This window comes from Fragaria vesca, linkage group LG5, assembly GCF_000184155.1.
Source record: "Fragaria vesca subsp. vesca linkage group LG5, FraVesHawaii_1.0, whole genome shotgun sequence".
In the NCBI taxonomy this organism is placed as follows: domain Eukaryota; kingdom Viridiplantae; phylum Streptophyta; class Magnoliopsida; order Rosales; family Rosaceae; genus Fragaria; species Fragaria vesca.
In genome coordinates this window covers 25,261,615-25,281,484 of record NC_020495.1, presented here as the reverse complement: position 1 = coordinate 25,281,484, position 19,870 = coordinate 25,261,615, and the positions used below count along the sequence as shown (strand labels likewise).

Genomic DNA, 19,870 nt, shown 5'->3' with positions numbered 1-19,870 from the left:
TCCAGTACTCAGAAACCAATTCGAAGACTGAAACCGATTGATTCCGACTGGAATTGATCACAAATGAAACAGTTACCAAATCAAAATCAACAACTCACTGATTCTTAAGATCGAGACTGAACAAGAATAAGCAGAAAACCAACACAGAATCTAGATCAAACATTCAGATCAGAAAAGTAACAGCAAAATCGTAAATAAAAGGACACAGAGAAAATTCGAACTCACCCCGAGTTGATGAGTGGACTCGGTGGGACAGCGAGTCGGTGATCAATCCGAGTCAACAAGAAACAGAAGAAGTAGAAGAAGGAAGCAGAGAGCGGCCACCAAACCCTAGCAGAGAGAGTGAGAGAGAGATAATAAAAGCGAAAATACCTGGGATTTACACAAACAGATACAGCGAAATGTGATTATAATATACTTTCTTTAGGTTTCCCACGCGATTATCTCGGCGTGTGGGAGAGAGTGGAGTCGATTGTAACTATGGATTTAACGAGGCCCGGTTTGATAAGGCGACGGTTTAATGGGTACGCGCTTCACAGCGTGTGGGCTTGTGTCTTTATGTATTATTATCACCGTTATTATCACTGTTAAATTTATTTTTTATGAGCTTATCAGCCGCTAATTAACCTTTTTCTCTTTGTCATTTTTCGTTCTCATTTACGTATGAACCGGTGATTAGGGTATGGTCCAACCGACCGTACGGTCCAACCGACCATACTGGTTTTTATTTTTCAAAATTTTATTATTATTTCCATTTAATTTAATCTAGATGATGAAGAGAAAACAATAAAAATTTAAAATTATTTTAGCTGGGTGTAAATGAATTTTTAGTGTGAACAGATAAGATGTTAAAATGTGATTGAAAAATAAGTTTTTTAAATTATAAACTAAAAAGTCATTAATCAGTAATGAGTATAGAGATCCTCATTAAAAGAGGATTTGTAACCATTAGAAGCATAAAAATTCATTCTCATCAAGCTCAAAAACCGTTTTTAGAACCCTAAATATCCTTCAAATACGTGTCTAATATCTCGTACATATAAAGGAGCTCAGTAATAAGAGTGCTTTAAGAAGCTTATGGTGCATGATAGATAGAGTTGTACTATGTTTGTTTTCAAAACTCAAAATTGCAAATGGTTTCGTTTATTATTTTTGATTACAATGTGAAGTTGAAAAAAAAAAATTTATGCATTTGACCGAGTTGTAACCAAACAATTTTTGACCAAGTTCGTGCATGCCAAAACACATTCATGTTCCATGACATGACACGATTTCTAATATATACGGAAGAAAGTAAAAAGATGCTTTAATTGTTGTAACTCAGTTAGTAAGAAATCATGACAAAATCCTCCTTTGTGTTTTACGGTAATATAATTTATAAGTTACCATCCTTATTGTTCTAAATAACTTAATACGCATATTGGTGGTCACAGACAACGCGGGTTATGATGTAACAATATATGCATTATGTTCGTATCATTATGTCCCTCAAAATCATATTTCCAGGATACACGGAAGACATCACACCCTCGATTTGAATAGTTCCACAATTATAGTCTTGAAAATAATCAAAACAAATGATGAGTGAATGGGCAAATTACTTGAATACAGGGGAACAACAAAACTAATGAAGTTATAATCGAGTTGCATCCCTCTCTACCATAAAACGATATGGCTAATGAAGCCCTACCCGAGCTGAGTCTAGTGGCACCTTCTATACGCAATGGGTATATTTTTTCCATTATTGTTGATTATCTTTCCACTTTAGTTTATGCAAATTTGTGGGTTGATTTCTTCATCTTTTAGACTGTCCTTCAAATTGTCATCGAAAATTTCAAATAAACTCAAAACTATTCTTTGATCGGAGGGTGAAATCTAGAATGGGTCCCTAATTCCAGGCGCGCCGAACTTACACCAATTCCTTGCTTAGCTCCCATCTAATCTGCATTCATAGATTGGGAGGTGAGCCTCAGTTGTAATCGAAAACCCAGGAATTGAAGTTGGTTTTCATTGATCAAATTTGATGAGAGCTGTAATCAAATTTTTTTTTCTTTCTAAAATCAATAATTTTTGACCTTGAATTAAGTCAAGTAAGTATTGACTGTGGTGAATTAAATTAATTATAATTGTTGCTTGATTTAATTCTGGGTCTAAGTGTTACATTATATCATTAGTTTCAAATATCACAACGAAGAATGTATGTGTAGCTAGGCAAGAATAATGTCATTATTTTGAATGTGCTCTATGATGACTTTTGTAATAGTGCTAGAGCTCAAGGCATCCCGTCCCCTCAATACACATATTTATATATAATGAAATAAGTTGGTGTGCAAACGAGCCTATCAAGATGATGTGGTTTTGCTCTAGTAACTAGATGATCTAGTATTATGATGTGTAACGATTTTAACCCATTGCTTATCACCATCACTTGTATTAGTCGTATATACAGAGATTGCAATTTGAAGTCTATTTTGGTCTGGTCAAGTTTTGAAAGTTGAAGCTGAATACTCTTTTGCCATGTCAATATTACCTTTTCAATTTTTCATTATTTTCTCTTTTTTTCTTTTTTTAAGAACATTTTCTCTTTTCTTTTTAAAGAAGAAAATAAGGTGATTGAAAATAAAAGGTATTGACCAAATTTAATTGAAGAAACTTCTAGAGCAGATATTTCCAATTTGAGAAAAAAGATTAATGCTCGTACGTTTTTTTAAAATTTTATTTCTTTTATTGGTTGAACCTAAAGCACGGTGCGTTTAGCCCCATCGCCAGAGGTTGCTTGGAAGGCACATACACCTCTCCCGGTCACCCGCCACGTACAAAGTCCTCGTCAATCTAACGGTCGAGATCATCCCAACATGAGGTCTATCCCCATTGGCCAGGCCTATCCGTCCTCGCAACGTGATTGGGCCACGTCACCAAAAATGACATGGTTCCACGAATTGGTTTTAACAGACACTCGACAGACCTCCCTCTATAAATCCCGAGCCTCACGCGCGGTTTAAACACTTACTCAGATTTCTGAGAGAAACCAAATCAGCCTTACACAGCCTTCCCTTCACTCTGCATTTGAATCTCAGCGAATCAAAGAGAGAAGAAGACTCTTGAGCTTTCTGAGCTGACGCCATGGCTGGCTCCTGGAGAGCGCGCAATTCTCTGATCGTCTTGGCGATCGTTACGCTCGGTGAGTCTTCGTCTTCCTTTTCAGTGTTAGATCTGTTTTTGATTCAGATTCTGTGATTTTATGTGTTCTTGATTTGGTTGAGAGAATGCGGTAGATCTAGTAGAGGTGTAATGGTTTTTGAATCGGTTTTGGATCGTTTTCAGAGTCGATGTGATTTGCGATGCAATCTGAAATTTCTGTATGATCGTTCTTAATGAATGAGTGAATTTTTCGGTGTATATTTGTACACTGGTTTTTGATGAGTTCATGCTCGCTTATGCGTTTGTAGAGTTTCAGCAGATATAGTTACGTTAATAGAGCTTTTAATTTAATGTATTAATTGCTTGAGATCTACTGTGCATGCGCGTATATAAAATTCAGCAATGACGTACATGATTAGTTAGTTAGAAGAGTTATAATTGGCAGTAGGATTAAACAATCGGTAATTGGATGAATTCGGCATTTTCATTTCCAAACACTGTGGAACTGTTGATCTTGTTTGGCAATTGGCAATGTAGTGTTATTGTCTTAATACTACGATAACGTATGTGGTTGTGATCATTAAGTGTTTGTGTTTGTTGATCGTTGTATATGTTGAGAGAAATTGAATTAAGAAGCATGTGCAGAATATGTTTTGTTGTTTGTATTATTTGATTCGTATTTGTGCTGACATGCTGAGAGCTGCAACAGGCTGTCTTTTTGCAATTTCAATCGCAAAGGAGGAGACTGCCAAGTTGGGAACAGTCATTGGAATTGATCTTGGAACGACTTATTCATGTGTTGGTGTGTACAAGAACGGTCATGTGGAAATTATCGCCAATGACCAGGGAAACCGTATCACCCCGTCCTGGGTGGCTTTCACTGACAGTGAAAGGCTGATTGGTGAGGCTGCAAAGAATCAGGCAGCTGTCAACCATGAAAGGACCGTCTTTGATGTCAAGAGACTTATCGGAAGAAAGTAATGTTCTTCTCTCTATATGTTTAATGCTTTAGAGTGATTGTTTTGATGTCGTTGGAAGTGAATACTGACCTATGCTCTTTTGCAGGTTTGCTGACAAAGAGGTCCAGAGGGACATGAAGCTTTTTCCTTTCAAGATTGTTAACCAGGATGGAAAGCCTTACATTCAAGTAAAGATCAAGGATGGTGAAACCAAGGTTTTCAGTCCCGAGGAGATCAGCGCTATGATTTTGACCAAGATGAAGGAAACAGCAGAAGCATTCCTTGGAAAGAAAATCCAGAATGCTGTTGTTACTGTTCCTGGTGAGTAAAGCTTATGGTTTAGCTTTACACCCTCCTGTTTACATTAATTTATATCGATCATTACTGACATTGTTTTCGTTTTCAATACCAGCATACTTCAATGATGCTCAGAGACAGGCGACCAAGGATGCTGGTGTCATTGCTGGGCTTAATGTTGCTAGGATTATCAATGAACCAACTGCAGCAGCTATCGCCTATGGTTTGGACAAGAAGGGTGGTGAAAAGAACATCCTTGTCTTTGATCTTGGTGGTGGTACTTTTGATGTCAGTATCTTGACAATTGACAACGGTGTCTTTGAGGTTCTTGCCACAAATGGTGACACTCATTTGGGAGGTAGAAATCCTTTGCTTGATTTATCTTGCTTACCATTTCGGGTTAGTTAATATGTGTGGCTGATTGCTGATGCAATGCTTACTCTCTTTGCAGGTGAGGACTTTGACCAGAGGATCATGGAGTACTTCATCAAGTTGATCAAGAAGAAGCACGGAAAGGACATCAGCAAGGACAACAGAGCCCTTGGTAAACTGAGGAGGGAAGCTGAGCGTGCTAAGAGAGCCCTCAGTAGCCAGCACCAAGTCCGTGTTGAAATTGAGTCACTTTTTGATGGAACCGACTTTTCTGAACCCCTGACCAGAGCTAGATTTGAGGAATTGAACAACGACTTGTTCAGAAAGACCATGGGACCAGTGAAGAAGGCCATGGATGATGCTGGTTTGGAGAAGCGCCAGATTGATGAAATTGTTCTTGTTGGTGGAAGCACCAGGATTCCAAAGGTCCAACAGCTCCTTAAGGATTACTTTGATGGCAAGGAACCAAACAAGGGTGTGAACCCTGATGAGGCAGTTGCTTATGGGGCTGCTGTACAAGGAAGCATTTTAAGTGGAGAGGGTGGTGAGGAGACCAAAGGTACAGACTCATTCTTTGTCACTGCGTAGTATTATAACCTTATTACTATGAATTACATGAATGATGACTATAGCTTTTAACATATATTTCTATTTATTGCAGATATTCTTCTCTTGGATGTTGCACCTCTTACCCTTGGTATTGAGACTGTTGGTGGAGTGATGACCAAGTTGATCCCCAGAAACACTGTGATCCCAACCAAGAAGTCCCAAGTTTTCACCACTTACCAGGATCAGCAGACTACCGTCTCCATTCAGGTATTGCTCTTTTACTAATCTATCATCACCAGATGCTTAGTATAGTGTCGGATTCATAATGTAATTATAGTGGGCTGAATCCTAATTTGATGATCTCAGGTCTTTGAGGGTGAAAGGAGTCTGACAAAGGATTGTAGAAACCTCGGAAAGTTCGATCTTACTGGAATTCCTCCAGCTCCAAGGTTTGTTTTTGCTGTCCAAATCTTCTCAAATAATTGCCATCTTACTGGTTACAGAGATTTAACAGTATTTTATTCATCAATTGAACAGGGGTACTCCTCAAATTGAAGTCACATTCGAAGTGGATGCCAATGGTATCCTGAATGTCAAGGCAGAGGACAAGGGCACTGGTAAATCCGAGAAGATCACCATCACCAACGACAAGGGACGCCTCAGCCAGGAGGAGATTGAACGCATGGTTAAGGAGGCCGAGGAGTTCGCTGAGGAAGACAAGAAGGTCAAGGAGAAAATTGATGCCCGTAACAGCCTTGAAACCTACACTTACAACATGAAGAATCAAATTAACGACAAGGACAAGCTTGCTGACAAGCTTGAGTCTGATGAGAAGGAGAAGATTGAAACTGCAGTGAAGGAAGCCCTTGAATGGCTCGACGACAACCAGACCGCTGAGAAGGAAGACTACGAGGAGAAGCTCAAGGAGGTTGAAGCCGTCTGCAACCCCATCATCACAGCCGTCTACCAGAGGTCAGGTGGCGCCCCAGGCGGTGAATCAGCATCCGAGGAGGATGATGATTCTCACGATGAGCTCTAAACAGTTTTTACTTCCATTGGCCCACTTGTTAGAGAGTGGATGCGAGAAGAGAGATAAGAGGGTTATAATAGGTTAGGTGGGTAAGAGGAGGAGAGAGCCTCACTGTAATTTTTCTGATTGTAGAAAAGTTGGAGGAGACTGAATTTCTTCTCCTTTGGCTTTGGTTTTTTTGTTGAAGTGGTGGATGATGATACATTATAAGGTCTTTTTGTTAGTACTTGTAATTTGTTTGCTTTGATAAAAGGTACACTTTTCCATAGCCGGTCTGTTTCTCTCTCCGAGTTCTTCTTTCTCCCTGCTTAGGCAGACATACATATATTTTGGGGACTAAACACCATTTGGCATTTTGTATTTCAGATAAAAAAGGCCATACTGTTCGTTATTGAACTCAGAATTCCAGTTCTGAAATCTGAATGACCGACCGATTTCGAACTGAGGAGGTGTTGATGTTCATGTCTTATGGCAAGCCTGTGAATTGGTCCAAGCACTTAATTTCAGTTTCCAAGTTTGATGCAAGTTCTTCCCTTCTGAATCAGACAGATTCATATATGAAAGGGGTTGACAATAAGTTCTTTCAAAACACTATTTGCCCTTCTGTGAAAGGAGAAGAAAGGCTGGAATGCCAACGGGCGTCTATTATTGAATTATTGAATTCACCCGACCAGATAGTACCCATTTTGGAGGATGAAGATAGCTGCTTTCATAGACGCAGGGGAAAAGGTGCTTCCGGAATTCCGAAACGAAAGAGAAAGTACTTAATCTATTGACCAAAAAAAAAGTTGTACAAATCTTGTGTTTTACTGCAAGTACTCATGCTGAAGTTGATGGTTCTATAAAAATCCTTTGGACAATTATATTACCCTTTAAGAAAATGAAACAGATATACAGCGTCGTTTATACAATGACAGATTGTCAAGCTTGAATGTTCATACTAATCTTCAAAATGTGTGAGATAGAAACAGAAACAGATTGTGTGTTAAGATCTTTGGTTTTAGATTAATAAGAAACTAGTGTCCAACATTTGGATTGCCTGAGCCTGCTGCCACGACTCCCATTCCTCCACCATGTGAAGCATCTCCCAAGTCACTTGATTCTCCCAAATGAACTCTGTCACCATCTAACTCTTTTACAAGTTCATCAATCTTTCGGAACTGGTAAGGCCATCTTACATTGTATAGAAATTGGCGAAGATCAAACCTATTATCCTCTGGCGAATAACTCTGTAACAAATCAAATATGTATGAACTTTGAGTAAGATGGAGAAAAATAGGATCACTGTACAAAGCATCATAAGGTCATCATGCTCATACCTCAGCATGATAGGACGGTGTTAGTGTTGTCATTTTGTGTCGATTAATGGAGTAGTACTTGAAGAAGTGCTTTACTTTTTCAGCGACCTCTTGTGGAGTCAATTTTGCACCCCATCTATAGCAGAGGTTCTGTAACAGGGAAATTAGAACCAGACTTAATGACTGTTCTTGGAGAACTATAACAGATACCCCACCAGTTTAAAAAAGTAACATCAGACCATTAGACAAACCTTAAACATAGACATGGGACCACAGCGAAAAATCTTTCGTAGCCTTCCATAGACCGAGAGTTCCTCATATGTCATTCCCATGTCCACTTCATCCAACTGTTCACACGATAAAGCAATATTAGATCACCAATATCTTTCACGCAGGACAGCATAGATTATATTTTATAATTTATTCTCTATTATCTTTAGAATGTTTTGATCACAAAATATGCAGCTAAAAAACATATTGCCGACTCGTGTAAGCTAATAGGTATCTACCTGACTATAGTTGGAACGTATAGGCTCCAGTTCAGCAGTGGGTGGTGCTGCTTCAATATCTGCCAAGGATGCGTAACCAAGATGGGTGGCAGCCCATCGCAGAAATGACCGAAGATCCTGCTTACTAATGCTTCCAATTGGATTTATATCTGCTGAGCTGCAGTCATACTGCGCAAGAGAAAAATGAGTGCAACCATTATCATACAACACAGAGCTGACAAAAGAAAACAACCAGAAGACATGCATTTGTAAAAAACTAACAGTACCTTAGTGAGGTAACCTCGCAATCCTTCATCCACATTGGAGCTACCCAGAACAAGATAAAACCCAGGTTTGTTATGTACCCAAGGTAGAAGTGATGCAAACATAAAAGCCAGAACCATTCGGATTCGAGCTTGAATGTTTTGCAGACCTAAGTTCTCAGCATTAGATCCTCCATCTATCTGTCAAGCAAAAACCAGAACGACAAAGCATTATTGCTTATGGTCAAATCCTGATAGTGTCACACAAGGTGGACAAGAGGGGGAGGAGGGAAAATTTGGGGGTAGATAACTTTTACCTTATATCGTGGTCTTTTTCCTGTTACTGTTTGAAACAGCGTCAGGAGTGCAGAAATAACACCATCTATACTGATATTAAGATGCCATGCACCGATTTCATCTGCTAGAACCTTTGCCCGTGATTTTGTCACTTCGGAACTGCAGTAAAACCCAGTTACTCAATTATTTATTTATTTTATATCATATTATGAGAATTAATCTGCAGGATGCTGAGGCAAGGGAGAATCTGCAGTCCTTTAGCTAAACATTACTTAGTTGTTAATAATTGGTTTCAGTTGTCATTACTCCTAAAAAGCATTCCATGAATTTTATTGGTATTAAATTCATTGTGTTTCCGGATCTATTTCCTAAATTGTTATTTGTACTACTTCTGATGCCTTTCTGAATTCAGGGGAATATTCAAGACCATTGCTTTAATTACACATTGAGATGATGTTAGCTAAATAGAAGACAGAGAAGCACTTGTGTAACAACCCTACACCACTAGTTACTATAAGATATAATCCATCCAAGATATTAAAGTTTTCTTCAGTATAATGTTACTAACCAGTGAGACTAACTGGTTCATAATCAGCACTTAAAATTTCCTTATTGTCTTCTCTATGAGTGCAGTCAGAACAATAGTGTAAGGAAAAAAAAATCCCACAATGCACAAGCGGAAATATTTTTGGGCACCTGTTTTCAGATCCCATAAAAACAGAGTAAAATATGCGTTTTGCAAATTCTCTGCTGTCGGTAGGATACTGCCCATCAGTGTACTGTCCAATTCGTATGGCATCAGCTTTGACTTGTTGATCCCCATTCGCAATGTCTGCGAGCAAGAGTACATCATTAATAATGACATTCAGACACTTCACAGTAAGATAACACTATCAAGAGAGATGTTTCCTTTGCCTACAGATTCAGATCCAAAGGAGAGTGTGAGATACATCCTTGTCCACTTTCCCAATACCTCTATGTTCATTATCCTAAACATTAGACGCTTGTTTTAGACTTCATGCAAAAAACTTGCTCAGTTTAATTCGAAAGTTATGGTTCTGATGTGGAAGTAAACTCTATCATGAGTGAGCATTTAAGGCTAATTATCAATATATTCTACGTCTCATATATGGTTATAATCCCAGGCATCATGCAGCCAGCAAGTCAATGGCACCCAAATATAGTTGTTTAGAAAAACTAACCTTTTACCACAAGCTGACACATACAGCCAACTATAGCAGCCACGGACGAGCTATCTGCGCCACCAGAAAGAGGCAGCAGAAACCCAGAAGCTCCGCTTCTTCTTAAATAGTCCCATAACCAGCAAGCAGGACCAAAGGCTATTTCCTCTTCAGGAGAGTGATACTTGATCTACAGAACATAAGTACTTGTGAGTTAACCATAGTTCGTACATGTTATCAAAACAGTGCAAGTTACCCAGATAACTAATAACTTCCAGGTGAAGTAAAACTCTTCCCAGTAAAAAAATCAAGTCAAGGAGTATTATATTGTGACTATAACAGAAACAAAAGAAAGCACAAAGAACTATTTATAGAAAACCACCTAATGAACGAAGACTGAAAAATCAACTTTTCTATGACTTTGTCATAAATCAGGAGAACTGGAACTAACCTTAAGTGGACTTGAAAGGCACATTTTCAGATTAAAAGACTGACAAAGGTTGTATGGTGCCTTCACTGAAGGAACCCTGGTTTTGCAGCTTGCTTGCTCTTGGAAGCTACTTATAGATCCTCTTAGACTAGCAACCTGCCATCATTTGTTGAACAAAAAAGTAAGAATTCTTGAAATCAAAATCAATAAATACATCTTCTTTACAAATTGAGCAACCTTGTATAATTGGACAGGTTGTTAGTTTTTGGTACAAAATACATTGCAACTAAAATCAGCCTCTAACAAACATGTAGAACACACCCCTGTACATAGGAGCAGTGGGAAGCAAAAAGTGCTTACCGCTTCTAAATCAATTTGGGCTATCACAACCTCGACATCCTTCAAAGAAAATTGTGAGCCTTGAGCAACAAGGTCTCCATTAACAACAACAGAAGCACATCCATCTGGTACAGGTAATCATAGGTCAATGAAGAACACCTTAATCAACAGATGGCAATAAGTTCAACACAAAGTATTCTCAAAGGAGCTTCAAGTAGAGAGTCAAGTAACATCAAGGAAATGGTACAGTGCCTTCAATCTAAAATGTGCTACCACCTACAGAGAGATCTTCACATACCATAGTAAAGGCGACCACCATCACACCCTTGGTGGTTGCTGTATATGTACACCCCTCCACGTGTGTGAGTAGCACCTATAAAAGCACGAAGACGAATATCAAGCTTTCTTAGTTGGTGATGACTTCCGCTTGCATTCAGAAACACTTCAACCCCATTCAATGCAAGTTCAGCATGAGGAGGACTGGGAGTAAAAAGCTCTTCACAAATTTCAGCCGCAACAGCTCTATTAAGGGAACAATGCTTACATTTAGAAGTGCAAGACTCAATAACTGAATATAAACAATTTCTGATGCAGACATGAATGTAGCAAGCCATCCATGACACAGAACCACAAAAACAATGACACACAACAGTTTCAACCTAACTAACATCAAAACAAATGGAGCTAAGATCGGCACTTACGTGTCCAGAAACTGAATGTATCCATAACCAAAAGGCACCGATTCCTGTGACACAGCCTTGGAAACATCCCCCGGCAGCTGAAACTCCACAAGTTGGTCTTTCTGTTTCCACGCCGTAAACCACCTAAGCTCCCTGTAATTCCCATCATTGGCAAGCCACATCTTGGGGCGTATCATGATAATCTTTCTGTTCATACAGAGAATCTGACAATTGTAACGCTCCGACCCTTTGATCACAGGCATCCCGAAACTACATAACATCCCATCAGTCCAATCCCCCACTAACAGCTCCTTCAAACACTCCCACCTGCAAACACAACATTCCTCAAAACTCCACCAAAACACAACCAAACTTCGAAAAAACATATTTCCATCTCCTACTATTTCATTTACATCATCCAACAAAACACATGAAAATCCAAAAACACATAGAATGGAAAAACCAAGAACTAATATGAACTTACGCATGAGTGACAGTATCCAGCTCCAGAAAATGGTCTTCACAGCCATACCCAGTAATCTCAAGCTCAGGCCCGAGCCGAATCACAGCCCCAGCCTCCTTAGCCTTGGCTATGGACTCCTTGATGTTGTTGATATTGCAATCAAAGTCCATAGCCCATTGGTTCAAATTGCAGGTTGCAACTTTCAGCAGCCTCATCTTCTCTGCACCCAACAAAGACTGAGCCAAAAAAAATCCAAACTTCAATGTAAAGGTTGAAACTTGATGAAATTTGAAGGCAATGCAAACGAACCTGAGAGTGTTTTTGAGAGCTTAGAGAGTCAGCGATGTAAACAAGTTCTTGGCCGTGTGTTTGGAATCTTGGAAAATCAAACGTTCGGTTGGGTTCTTTTTGGCTCCCGGACCCCGGGAAGGTCTGGGCGGGTCAAATCTCCTACCGGGTCTGACACGTTTGCTTTGCTCCTCTTGACGTGGCCTGACATTCAAGGAGTGTCTAACACGGTGACACCTAACCATTAACAGCTTTACTATTTTTTTAATTTAGCAAAATACAGTAAGGTTAAGTAATTCATTCAGTAACTGAGGTTAAGTAACTTTGAGCTTCTGTAGGTTTTATAACTCGAAATGATGAAGGTGGTTCTGCTGTTGTCTCTGTAAAGTCACTAGGGTACTTGATCGTGCACTACATTATATTTTTTTATTTTTTACTTACGTTGGGTATCTTAAGTTGTACTAATATTAACTCATGTTTGGTGTTGTGATTAGATGGTAGTTTGTTTGGTTTATAGTTTATAATGATGGTGCTATCTAAGGATGACATATTTGAGTACCCACAATAACATCACCTAAGAAGGCTAAAATAAAAACAAGATGTTACATAAGTTAATTTATTTTAGTATTTAGTGACATCAAATACGGTACTAACTAAACTGGACTCCTTATTCAGCACTGTCACATTTAGTCCTAACAAACAAACATGCACGAATGTCTTTACAATTGAAACATTTGGTCTTAAAACCGCGTTACAAGCTGCTTTGATCCACAATTATTGATATTAAAGTGGGAGACTCAAAACTTTTGATAGATTCGATCAATGACACAATTCAAGTTTCTTGGTGTATCAGTACCTTGGTTCATGATATCAGAATATTGGCTACTAGTTTTCAATTTATTGAATTTATTCATGTTTTGAGAGAGATAAACTTTATTGCAAATGTCCTAGCTACTCTTGGTCATCACATTACTAATTTACTAGGATGTCATAGGGGTCTTTTTGGCAATTTTCTTCATTCAATCGATAAAAAACTGAGGTTAAGTAACGAGGCTCAAAAGCAAGAATTACTGAGGTTAAGTTTTTTTCGTAATTAATCCCAAAAGGTCAAACGGCGTCGTGTGGATTACCCTCCTTTTTACTTCTCTGAGCCTTGAAAAGCCCCAGCTCTTTCTTTATCGTGGTAACTCCAAATCTCCTCAAAACCCTTGGCGCAGCGAAACCAATATCTTATTTCTGAATCGGCGTCGCCGGAATGACGACGGTGGCGAGCTCATTGGTCCACGACGTTCTCGGCCGCAGAGCCGAGGAAGTCGACCGACCTATAATCGACTACATCATCAACGTCCTCGCCGACGAGGACTTCGATTTCGGCGACGACGGAGAAGGCGCCTTCGACGCTCTCGGCGAGCTCCTCGTCGCTGCTGGCTGCGTCACTGACTTCGATGAGTGCCGCTCGGTGAGTTCGTTGATTCGTTTTGCTTGGTTTCTCTGAACATATAGCTTAGTTTCTACATTGAGCTTATTGCATTGGAAGTTTGAAACTCAGTTTAATTAAAATTAGGTGAAATTTAGATATGCAATTGTTGATTTTTGTTGAACACTGTACTAAACGAGTTACGATTAGGCATGAACTAAGATTTTTGATTGTGATTTGTATTTTTGTTTAAATGTGATAGGTTTGTAGTACATTAACCGAAAAGTTTGGGAAGCATGGGTTGGTTAAAGCCAAACCGACTGTGCGGAGTCTTGCGGCACCGGTGAGAATGGATGATGGAATGGATGAGGGGCAAGCACCGAAGAAGAAGCAGGAGATCATTGATGGCCCTGTGCTAACTGAGCGTGATCGGGCCAAGCTAGATAGACGAAAGAGGAAGGATGAGCGCCAAAGAGAGCAGCAATATCAAATGCATTTGGCAGAAATGGAAGCAGCTAGGGCAGGAATGCCTGTTGTGACTGTAAATCATGATGGTGGCGGCGGCGCAAATATCAAGGATCTCCATCTGGAAGGCTTCAATGTTTCTGTGGGTGGACGTGATCTTATTGTGGATGGTTCGGTTACACTTACTTTTGGAAGACATTATGGTGAGTTTGCTTTTCAGTGGATTAAGATCCTCTTGATTTGGCGTTTCGATTGATAAGGATCATTTGTTAGAATGTCCAATAGGATCTGATGGTACATGTAGTTTCTTATATGTAAAGTTGTTGAAGCATTTGACATTTTAGTTGCTTTGTGGTTTATACAGGCCTTATTGGAAGAAATGGTACTGGGAAAACTACGTTTCTTAGGCACTTGGCTATGCATGCCATTGATGGCATTCCTAATAGCTGCCAAATATTGCACGTGGAGCAAGAAGTGGCAGGTGATGATACATCAGCCTTGCAATGTGTTGTTAACACTGATATTGAAAGAAGCCAGCTTTTGGAAGAGGAAGTTCGGCTCCTTGCTCAACAGGTTCAATTCATATATACTTTTGCTTTTTTTTTTTTCCTGAATTCTTGACGGATGCGATGCTTATGCTCTTTGTGAACTATTATAACCTGAAGAGAGAACTGGAGCTAGAGGAAGCAATGGGAAAGAGCAATGAAGAAATTGACAAAGATGCCATTGGACTGAGGCTTCAGGAGGTATACAAGAGGCTTGAGTTCATCGATGCTGATTCTGCAGAGTCACGTGCAGCTTCCATTCTTGCGGTCAGTTCTCCATTTATTAATTTATCAAAGACTAAATGTATGTCTTCTTGACATGAGCTTGTATCGAACATCAAAACTCATGATGATCATGGCTGGCTAAAAGAAATAAAATTAATAGTGAGAGAAAAATGGGCAAGGAGGCTATAAATGCTCTTCCTTTGAGTTGTTGAATTTTTTTGCTTTATACTGAAGTGAAGAATGATGAGAGAAATAAATTGCTTAGCCCATCAAATACTTTGAAACTTATGAAACAACAATGCTGCCTGCTGTTCAAACAAATTTTGATAAGATGCTGCGACATGTGTTTAAAATTTGGGTGCATGATGCCATGATGTATGGATTTTTTTCTGGATTATGAGAAATGAAATAATACTGTTAGCTGCAATATAGCAATTTTAGTTTATTATTCTCTGGATTATTACTGACCAGGAATGTTACAGGGTCTTAGTTTCTCTCCTGAGATGCAGCAAAAAGCAACTAAAACATTTTCTGGAGGATGGAGAATGAGAATAGCCCTTGCTCGTGCCCTCTTTATAGAGCCTGACTTGTTACTGCTTGATGAACCCACAGTGTGTTGCTCAGACCCCTATGGGATTTTCATTAAAATTCTGTAATATTTTGCACGTATGTTTCATTTCTCCCCTTACGTATATCCTTTTCACTTTTCAGAACCATCTTGATCTTCATGCTGTCCTTTGGCTAGAGTCTTACCTGGTGAAGTGGCCAAAAACATGTATCATTGTTTCTCACGCTAGAGAATTCTTGAACTCGGTAATTTTATGTGCCTTTTTTTTTTTCTTCTCATTTGGTCATATTCAAAGCTCAGTTCCTATCTGTTACACACTTGCACATATATTATCCATTCAGATGCCTCATTTTATGTTCTGTAATTTTTCAGGTGGTAACAGATATCCTTCATCTTCATGGGCAAAAGTTGACCGCGTACAAAGGTGACTATGATACGTATGAGAGGACAAGAATCGAGCAGCTCAAGAATCAACAGAAAGCATTTGAATCTAACGAGCGCTCAAGAAATCATATGCAGGTCTTTCATCATACCAATTCTTCCTGTCTACAGCACTTAGATTACACTTTGATTATATGTAATTTCAATTGTACTCTGATCTCCTTTCTGCTTCTTAAAAAAAAAACAAAAAACAAAAATCCACCTTGTCTATAGTAGTTAGATTCAGGTGAATTAAATTCTTTTTACTCCCTAAAATCACTTACTTTTTGTCTATTTCTGCATTGTGTTGGAAAAGTAACCTGGTGGTTGGCCTTTGTTATTTCTATAATGATTGCTAACATAACGACTCGTTCAGTTTCATTTTTTTATCTACTTTAATCTTTTTTTGTGCCTTGATTTGGCAATTCTCTGCACAAAGCTTTCATTTTGAGATCATAGATAATCACGTGTTTCAAATGTTGAATTATTGTCTCAGTTATATATTCTTGTCTAATTGTCTTACCTCTCTCTTTCATGTATTTTTGAATTACAATGAAGTATGTTTGATAAGCGAATGTTTACTTTGATCCGCAGGCTTTCATTGATAAGTTCCGCTATAATGCAAAGAGGGCCGCACTCGTGCAATCCAGAATTAAGGTGCTTTTAATTGATTCTCATATGTTCATACTATTTCTGAAGCTATTTGTATGTTCAGAAAAGTAAATCACTATACCTCTGAATCCCATATTTGTATATTTAGACAATTATGATTTAGACAAGTTATCTTCGTTGATATGCAGTTCATTTAGCTGGCTGTAATTATATTAGTGATTTACAAGAAACTTATGTCTTCTGTTTTACTTATATGCAGGCATTGGACCGGTTGGGACATGTGGATGAAATTGTAAACGACCCCGAGTATGTACTGTTATGTTATCGTGTTCTATAAACAGCATTTTGATTGAACTTTCTTATTGTTTATCTTTCCATCTTTACTTGATTAATCGGGTCTGGCATTTTCTTATGCAGCTATAAATTTGAATTCCCAACTCCAGACGACAGACCTGGTGCTCCTATAATAAGTTTCAGGTTTGTAAAATCATATAGGCTCTAACTGTTCACACACCCCATCCCCAGGGGACTCTTGTTTAGGGTGCCTTAATTGTAGCTTTCATTTATTTTCTGCAAGTAAATTTAGATCCTTAGCGTACTTTAAGTTCTTTTTTTTTTGTCCAAGTTTATCCTACCTTTCATTATTCCACTTCTGCCTTCAATCCATGGATTGAGTACTTATGTTTTTGATAATATGTACTTGCAGTGATGCATCATTTGGTTATCCTGGTGGACCCCTTTTGTTTAAGAATTTAAATTTTGGAATTGACCTAGACAGCCGCATTGCAAGTAAGGATGCTACTCCATTTGAATTTTAGATTTTCAATATGAAAAGATCATTATTCTCATTTGATGTTCTGGATGAGTATTGTGATATATATCAACACCACTTCTTCCACCTGCTTTCTGTTTTCAGTGGAAAACAACATTTCATTCTAACACTTCAGTTTTGACACTCCATTTATTTATGGAATGTATAGACACATCTTTTCTTGATAAAAAATAAGAATTTATCTAGTTTACTGTTTGTTCTCCATATTCACCTGGTTATATGTGGGTGTCTAATTGTTTGCAGTGGTTGGGCCAAATGGTATTGGTAAATCAACTATACTGAAGCTAATTGCAGGAGAGCTGCAACCAACCTCTGGGACAGTTTTCCGGTCAGCTAAGGTACTAATGCATTTGTATATTATCATGACATCATGTATATAAATGTATATGTCATTCATTAACCTCATTGGTACATATGCTTCTCATTTTCTTAATGTGCCTTGTGTAATGACATAAGATATAGAGGTTTATGCCTCTGCGTGACTCCTAGCAACATGGGAGTTATTTCATATGCTTAATCTTCCAAGAAGACTTACAGTTTTCTATCTCAGGTCCGCATTGCTGTTTTCAGTCAGCATCACGTTGACGGGCTAGATCTAACTTCCAATCCTCTGCTGTATATGATGCGGTGCTTCCCAGTAAGTCCTCAAAATTACCACTGTCGGATCCCTTTCTAATGTTACATTTTTAGTCCTGTTCCAATGGGTAGTCTCTATGAGTTGTTTCTGAAGTTCTAGGACATCCGCATTTATAATCAATAATATAACCGGGGACCTCGTCTTTAAACATTCGGCTCTTCTTCTGTACATCATTGAACAGAAGATGGAGTTCTGCCAAAAAAAAAAATCCACTGTTATATCAGGTTAAATTGTGCTCAAGACAGGCCCATTTGGACATGTGGTTGATTTCACTACTGTGAAATATCACAAACTCATTTTAGGTGGGCCAGATTTCTAATGGACGTTGATCTACCCCTTCTGGTGCTTTAATCTCTTTTGGGGAAACAAAATCTTGCTGTCATATTTGTCATGCTTTTACTATCGCCAAACTAAAGAACCTTGTTTTTCCTTTGCAGGGAGTGCCTGAACAGAAGCTCAGATCTCACTTGGGTTCTTTCGGTGTAACTGGAAATCTCGCACTGCAGCCAATGTACACTCTGTCTGGTATTTTCCTTATTCCATGATGTCAATTTCAAATTGTTACATTCATGATATAAAACTATACTGGATTTGACTGGCCAGCTCATAAAGATCAGGACGGCTTTGGTGTTACTTCCTGATTAATCTGAGCATTGATCTTTAATACTCATGCCGGATCTATTTTGATGGTAGGTGGTCAGAAAAGCAGAGTTGCATTTGCAAAGATAACTTTCAAGAAGCCACACATAATACTGCTTGATGAGCCCTCCAATCATCTGGCAAGTCACAGTCCTTGTTGTTATATATTATTTTGCATGGATAATTATCTGGTTTTTGAATTGCTTGCATGATATGAAGAAAACAACACCTCCTTAACTGATTGCTTTTTACATTGAAATGATGTAGGATCTGGATGCTGTGGAGGCATTGATTCAAGGTCTTGTTATCTTCCAAGGAGGCATTCTCATGGTACATCATCATGAATCTCTTCATTGTTCCCATTAGCTGTATCAAAGTTATTTAAGAAACTAGTATGACTATGATCATCCTGTACTGGTTTGTTGTTTAAAGTTGGTCTATGTTCTTGCTTACAGGTTAGTCACGACGAGCATCTGATCTCTGGAAGTGTGGATGAGCTATGGGTGGTATCAGAAGGCAAGATAGCACCATTCCATGGCACTTTCCAGGACTACAAGAAGCTACTGCAGTCGCATTAAAGAAAGTTTATCATACTTAACAGGAAGTCCCCATGGTGATGAAGCACTAGATTGTGGTAAATTAAAATGTTTGAACGCCATGAAGAACACACTGTTCTGGAGCCTGTCTGCCAGATACATGTGTGGCAGAGATACAATGTATACCAGAATACTTCTAAGTTTTCGGTCTGTTCCAGTGAAATGGCTTAGTAAGATTATTACATTTGTTGGATTAAAAGTTTATATGAGCAAGAATGAAGAGTATGGGAAATGTGCATACTATATGCTTAATCAGCAGGGTATTGATATAGTTTTCAATAGTTTTGGTTATGGATAGAAGAACTAGGAGTGCTAACTTGAGTTTGGTGTCTTATTGGCATGAAAGTGAAGCACAATGGTTAATTCCAGTTCCAACGCTGTCTATTACGAACACTAGTTTTTGTCAAAAGAGCAAAAAGCATGTAGCGCAGATTTTCGTAACTACATAGTGCATATGAAGGTGAACGCAGAAAGATTTCAAGATGCAAAAAGATTTGCGCATCCAGGGAATCGAACCCTGGTCAGTACCGTGGGAGGGTACTATGATACCACTACACCAGATGCGCTTGTTGCTCATTTGCTCTTGTTAATACAATTTGGTCTCTTTTCAAGTTACATGGATTATTCATTATTTAGCACCAAAACTGTGGCTTTGCAATATACTCGTGAATTGCTAATGAAGTAACGAACAATCATTCTAGATGTAAATCCAATAATGTTTACATGGTCTCATCTAGACGTAAATCCAAATTCATTCTCATTACACAAAAAATCAAGGTAATTTATAAGACGTATAAAATGTTATAAATAGCAGTAGCTAACCATCGAACATCTCTCCA

General features: G+C 38.6%; 3 protein-coding genes and 1 non-coding gene across 4 annotated transcripts; 2 read left to right on the top strand and 2 right to left on the bottom strand.

Moving 5' to 3' along the window:
* The first annotated feature begins 3,008 nt into the window (after positions 1 to 3,008).
* On the top strand, positions 3,009 to 6,635 carry LOC101311193 (luminal-binding protein 5-like). Its single transcript, XM_004300443.1, has 8 exons — positions 3,009 to 3,181; positions 3,851 to 4,118; positions 4,207 to 4,421; positions 4,513 to 4,755; positions 4,849 to 5,328; positions 5,431 to 5,585; positions 5,685 to 5,767; positions 5,856 to 6,635. Exons 1-8 carry the CDS (start codon positions 3,124 to 3,126, stop codon positions 6,355 to 6,357), a joined length of 2,004 nt encoding a protein of 667 aa, XP_004300491.1. The 5' UTR covers positions 3,009 to 3,123; the 3' UTR covers positions 6,358 to 6,635.
* Positions 6,636 to 7,185: 550 nt separating this feature from the next.
* Positions 7,186 to 12,002, bottom strand: LOC101310900 (glutamine-dependent NAD(+) synthetase-like). Its single transcript, XM_004300442.1, has 13 exons — positions 11,809 to 12,002; positions 11,346 to 11,651; positions 10,943 to 11,166; positions 10,666 to 10,769; positions 10,327 to 10,461; positions 9,897 to 10,065; positions 9,391 to 9,526; positions 8,715 to 8,853; positions 8,422 to 8,598; positions 8,156 to 8,323; positions 7,898 to 7,993; positions 7,668 to 7,796; positions 7,186 to 7,577 (listed from the first exon to the last, which is right to left on the bottom strand). Exons 1-13 carry the CDS (start codon positions 12,000 to 12,002, stop codon positions 7,365 to 7,367), a joined length of 2,190 nt encoding a protein of 729 aa, XP_004300490.1. The 3' UTR covers positions 7,186 to 7,364.
* Positions 12,003 to 13,273: 1,271 nt separating this feature from the next.
* Positions 13,274 to 19,589, top strand: LOC101310610 (ABC transporter F family member 3-like). The gene is made up of 17 exons (XM_004300441.1): positions 13,274 to 13,534; positions 13,755 to 14,160; positions 14,322 to 14,530; positions 14,623 to 14,769; positions 15,210 to 15,338; positions 15,439 to 15,540; positions 15,668 to 15,814; positions 16,310 to 16,372; positions 16,587 to 16,633; positions 16,745 to 16,804; positions 17,034 to 17,116; positions 17,403 to 17,497; positions 17,710 to 17,796; positions 18,234 to 18,321; positions 18,490 to 18,575; positions 18,703 to 18,765; positions 18,891 to 19,589. Exons 1-17 carry the CDS (start codon positions 13,331 to 13,333, stop codon positions 19,011 to 19,013), a joined length of 2,139 nt encoding a protein of 712 aa, XP_004300489.1. The 5' UTR covers positions 13,274 to 13,330; the 3' UTR covers positions 19,014 to 19,589.
* On the bottom strand, positions 19,527 to 19,597 carry TRNAG-CCC. Its single transcript has one exon. It is a non-coding gene; the product is annotated as a tRNA-Gly (tRNA).
* Positions 19,598 to 19,870: the final 273 nt, after the last annotated feature.